The sequence below is a fragment of the Psammomys obesus genome, unplaced genomic scaffold (genome assembly GCF_907164565.1).
Source record: "Psammomys obesus unplaced genomic scaffold, mPsaObe1.curated_primary_1811, whole genome shotgun sequence".
Lineage (NCBI taxonomy): Eukaryota > Metazoa > Chordata > Mammalia > Rodentia > Muridae > Psammomys > Psammomys obesus.
In genome coordinates this window covers 4,202,756-4,208,566 of record NW_026590663.1, presented here as the reverse complement: position 1 = coordinate 4,208,566, position 5,811 = coordinate 4,202,756, and the positions used below count along the sequence as shown (strand labels likewise).

At 40.2% G+C, this 5,811-nt stretch overlaps 1 protein-coding gene across 1 annotated transcript in view; it reads right to left on the bottom strand.

The window, feature by feature from the left end:
- Positions 1-3,620: 3,620 nt before the first annotated feature.
- Positions 3,621-5,811, bottom strand: part of Hyal4 (hyaluronidase 4) — a 10,363-nt gene continuing 8,172 nt past the window's right edge. The window contains exon 3 of the mRNA XM_055608099.1: positions 3,621-4,022. Within this exon, the coding sequence (XP_055464074.1) occupies positions 3,621-4,022 (402 nt within the window). The remainder of the gene's footprint in view (positions 4,023-5,811) is intronic.

Below are 5,811 nucleotides of genomic sequence, written 5' to 3'. Positions count from 1 at the left end.
TCCTTCTTGTTTAGCTTCTTTAAGACTATAGATTTTAGTATGTTTATCCTATATTAAATGGCTAATATCCACTTATAAGTGATGACATCTTAGTATTTTTTGTTGAGATCAGATGAAAAGATAGCACATCTGTGCTTCAGAAGAAAAGGCTCATGGATTTAGCACTTCTCTGTGTCTTAAGGAGGTGGTGCCCCATTCTGCATCATACATATATTCCATAGAGATTTACCTTATAGTCACAAAGACTTTATGTGAAACACAGAAGTAGTCAATGAGTGGCTGCTAAGTGTGCAAACAATAGCCCAATATGTTTTAGTTCTGGGCCTACCACATTTCACCGAAATCTCAGAAGTCCTAATCAATCAGTCAGTAAGCCTTGTAAGAATCTTTGACACAGCTGGGCAATGGCAGCACATGCCTTTAATCCCAGCACTAAGAAGACAGAGGTAGGCAAATCTCTGAGTTAGAGGACAGCCTGATCTATAGAGTGAGTTCCAGGACAGGAAACATAACAGTTCACAGGTATATAACAAGTTCCAGGCCAACCTGCCTAACTTAGACTCTAACTCAAAATAAAAACACTCCTGATGAGAGCTGATAGACTAGGATCAGAAGGAAGGGGAGAAAGACCTCCCCTATCAGTGAACTAGGAGAGGGGCATGCGTGGAGAAAAAGAAGGGAGGGGAAGGTTGAGAGGGGAGAAGGGAGCTACAGGTGGGCTACAAAGTGAATAAACTATAATCAATAAAAATAATTTTAAAAAAAGAAACCTCAAAAAAAAAAAGCTTTAACGCACTTTCTTAGTTTGTGTAAGTCCTTACATTCAATCCTTCTACTGGAAGAGAAAAAGATTTTAAAATAATATGCATGAAGATTATAAAATGATATGAAACCACTCACATCATTAATTGAAACACACAGGTTTAGAAGTATGCATTTGATGTGATTACAACAATACAAAAGTCATTTTATAAGAACTATTAATAAAGACTACTCCAAAGTTACCAGTGTATAATATAGTGTTTATTGGTGATTTCCCTAGTTATTCTTTCAATTTTGTAAATGTTCCATAATGCTAATCACATTGTCTTTGAAATAAAAATTAATCTGATTTTTAAATAGTAATCTATATATGTAATCATATGTTTCATTCACAGTATTGTGAAAGCTTTGTTTGTTTGTTTGTATCAGAATTAAGCTTTCATAGAAACCTCTGACAAAGCTGGGATCTTGAATTGAAAAGACTTAGAAGATACAGCAGCAACTTCCATTCCTTCTTTATCAGCATCATATCTTTCTTGACTTATTATTATTATTAAATTATTTTTATAGAAAAAAAAATCCTGTCCCCTGAGAGTGTCCCTCAAGAACACACCACAATGCTTGAGTGATTATAAATGGCCCCTGGCTATGAAAGGAAACAACTTGACTGTTTACCTTTTCTTTGCTTTGGTGATCAAGAGATTATCCTGGACCAGCTACAGGTACTGAGAACCCAGAAGTACAAAGTAAGCTACTGTATTCACTCCCCAGACCAATTTGCTGAGATAAAAATTATATTACCATTTTAGTCAGGGTCCTCCCTCTTGATTAGTTTCTTTAGATGTACAGATTTTAGTAGGTGTATCTTATATTATATGTCTATATGAGTGAGTATATACCATGTGTGTCTTTCTGCTTCTGGAACAGCTCACTCAGGATGATCCTTTCCAGTTCCCACCATTTACCTGCAAATTTCATGATTTCCTTATTTTTCATTGCTGAGTAATATTCCATTGTGTAGATGTACCACAATTTCTGCATCCATTTTTCAGTTGAGGGGCATCAGGGTTGTTTCCAGCTTCTGGCTATTACAAATAAAGCTGCTACAAACATGGCTGAGCAAATGTCCTTATTGTGTACTTGAGCCTCTTTTGGATATATGCCTAGGAGTGGTATAGCTGGATCTTGAGGAAGCGCTATTCCTAGTTGTCTGAGGAAGCGCCAGATTGATTTCCAGAGTGGTTGTACAAGTTTACATTCCCACCAACAGTGGAGGAGGGTTCCCCTTTCTCCACAGCCTCTCCAGCATGTGTTGTCACTTGAGTTTTTTATCTTGGCCATCCCGAAATGCAAAGAGGAAGGACATCAGAAGAAGAAGAAGACAGGAAACAAGCTAGGAACCTTCCTGTTGGACAGAGTACATGTAATCTTATGAAAGAAATGGGAAATAGTAAGATCTGGAGAGGACAGTAACTCTACCACGAGAGCAACAGAACCAGAAAATTTGAACACAGGGGTCTTCCCAGAGACTCATACTCCAACCAAGTACCATACATGGAGATAACCTAGAACCCCTGCACACATGTAGCCCATGGCAGTTCAGTGTCCAAGTGGGTTCCATAGTAATGGGTAGAGGGACTGCCTCTGACACAAACTGATTGGCCTGCTCTTTGATCACCTCCCCTGAGGGAGGCGCAGCCTTACCAGGCCACAGAAGATGATAATACAGCCAGTCCTGATGAGATCTGATAGACTAGGATCAGAAGGAAGGAGAGGGGGATCTCCCCTATCAGTGGGCTTGGGGAAGGGCATGCATGCAGAAGGGGGAGAGAAGGTGGGATTAGGAGGGGAGGAGGGAAGGGTTTATGGGGGATACAAAGCCAATAAAATGTAATTAATAAAAGTTAAAAAATAAATAAAAATGAATAAAAGTTAAAAAAATTATATTACCAAATTTTAGATGAGAAAGGAGAATATAAATGACATGCTAAAATTTATACCACCACCTAGATACTGAGAGCATAATTCAACTCAGGTTCAAAGTGATTCTAAATCCAAGTCTGCTACTCGGAAGTTAGATAGGAAGCAGAGGACGACAAAAAGTAACTGATTTTTCTTGTACTTTCTTTGCAGCAGTGCCTCTGCCGTGTCGCTTCTTAAATCTCTTTCATTAAAATCAGCTTCGGTTTTTAAAGTCAGCAGCTGCATTTTATCAACATGGCTCTAGGTTTTGGATCTACAGCACCCTCAACCCTGGACAACCTTTTTGTGGGATGCAGCCTGGTAGGATCTGTGAAGGAAGAGGTTGGTGGTTGACAGAAGCCTTTGTGATGAGTTGGGGTGAGCTCCTTGAACTCCCCTAAGAAGCCATCTTGGTAATAATTCTGTCCTTTGCATGTTAGGCAGGGAAGCAGACACTGGTGAAGCACAGGAACCTGCATTTCACCTTCTCTGAGGAACTAGGGAGAGGGCCGTGACTGAGGTGAACCATCTGTTAAATCAGGTGGTTACTGAGTAGCCTGTCCTTAAATAAACTGATAGCTAGAAAATGTCCTTGAAATCATAAGTTTATTATCCATTTGTGTACTCATGTGTATATATAATTAGAATAAGAATAAAAGTTTATTTAAATACAATTGAAACATTCAAGTAAGAAAAACAATATACAATATTTTGTTCTCTTAGATCTGGTTTCTAACCAGTATAGCAAATAAAGTAATAGGTTCCTGGTTTTGTTGTGACACATATGTTGACTTATAATGCCTCTCAGTGGAACTCATAAGGGGAAAAAATTGTGAAATCTATCTGTTCCTTAAAACTCTACTTAAAGGACACAATTCCCTTTAAAATCAGTTATGTCACAACTGAATGCTTTGATAACCTGCTAGAATTAGCAGACACAGTGCTATTACTGACCTGGAGTAAAAGGACACCCCAGAGTGGCCACTGACCTCTTTCATTTCTCTACAGTCGGGCCCTTCATGGCCCTCATAACAGTGACAAAGAAAATTCTCTGCCATCACAGCGAGGTCTGCCTCTGACGCTCTTCCCTTCACGATGAATTCTCCATCCTCAGAGGCCTCTATGTGGTAACTCGCAGGGTTCAAATGGAGGTAGTGAGGTGCTGTCCATGTCTTGCGTATGCACCTCCCATTATTCTTGCAAAGGTGATGGCTGCACAGCTCCGCTGCTCTGCTCACATTGATGATGTAGCTCCCCAAGTCAGAGTTCACAAAGCGGTTCACCTTTGTGCAGTTCTCCTGAAACCATAAAAAACAAAAAAATAAGCAAACAAGCAAACATAGCAGAGATTTTTAGAGCCAGAGGCAGCTCTTTAGACTGAACTAAAACTGGATGGCTTTGTCCTTGTGGTTAAACTGTTGGCCTCTACCCAGAGGTCTTCGATCTGAAATAAGAAAGACCCTACACGTAGGAGATGTTACAGTAAGTCAAAGTAACCGAGCCAGCAAGCTGACCTGACTCAACATGTAGGTCCTTGTCCTTCTTCAGTTCACATATTGTTTTCTTTTCCTTCTAGCTCTCAAGGCAATGAATAGTGTGAGGAAGAAAGGAACACACACAATATAGAATCCATGCCAGAGGTGCTGATCCAGGCTGTCTCTCAGAAATGCATTGTCCTTTCTGGTTGTGTTAGAATCTGAGTTGTCAGATTCTAACTGAATACACTCACTGATGTATTGTAGACCCTCTGATAAGCATCCTTAGACATAACCTTTTGTGGGTTCTATGTTCCTATACACAACTAGATGCAATGAAGCTACTAATACTAGGCCGTTTGTATGTGTTCTCTAGTGCATGTTCTACGTAGAGTTCACCTCATGTAGGTGTTCTTTTTATTTCCTCAGAAGAGGGGAAGAGATGGAAACCATTTCCAAGCCTTTCTAGCTTTGTCTGTACTATCACTGGCTGGTTCAACCCAGATGTTCTGGGCTAAACTCCTCTCCAAACTGGTTTCTCTCGGATTCTGACTGAATTACTCTGCCTGACCTCAAACTAATTCTGGCAATATGTTCTAATCTTCTGGCTCCGTCTGTGGCTTGTTCTGTCTTCACTTGTGTCTAGCTTGTTATTTCTGCCAGTTGTCTCTGTAAAACTGTCCTGTTAAGAAACTCTCAGCAAACAAAAAAACCTCTCTCTCTCTCTCTCTCTCTCTCTCTCTCTCTCTCTCTCTCTCCCTTCCTCTCTTCCTCCTTCCTTCCCTCTGTCATCTGTCTCTCTGCTCTTAAGTAGCCTGTAGGACTACTCTCCTGTCCTATTCTTATGAGAATTGGGCATATCCTATCTCTGACTCATTCTGTGAAATTTTTCTCTGATTCATCACTTTGCCCTCAATTAGATATCACTTTCAAAATGGCTGCTTCTTTCTACAAACCATTCTTATTTTCATTGTTTGGGATTAAAGGTGTGTGCTAATGATGTGTCTGTATTCCAGCCAGATCTCATAAACCTAGAAGATTTGGGATGTGCATCCTTGCCAGAGTAGCCACATTCCTGGATTAAAATCCCGCCGTGGCCTCAGTTATGTCTGCTATTTCCTAATGAAGCTCTTTCCCATGAGCCAACCGAGTCAATGGCTGAAGATCTGGCTGTCTGTATAATGCCCATAGGTGTGTCATAGTTATTTTTCACTAGCAACTTGACCACTTCTGGAATTACATAAAACCCATGTGACTGGGCATACACCCGTGAGGGATTTTTCTCCTTAATTAAGTCATTTGATGTAGAAAGCCCACTTCTAATCTGGATCTTTGAGGTGGGAAGATACACTTTTAATCTACATCACATCTTTTGATAGCAGCCTACATAAAGGATGTGGAAAAATAGAACAAGCTCTTTTTTGCCTGTTTGCTCTCCCTCTTGCTAGCAAGTTCATGTCTCCACTGGCATTAGGATTCTGATATATACTGAAAACAAGCAAAGAGATCCAACCTTGTAAACTGAACAATTACTGGATTCCTGAACCTTCTGTTGGTAGACCACAGTGTGTGTGTGTGTGTGTGTGTGTGTGTGTGTGTGTGTGTGTGTGTG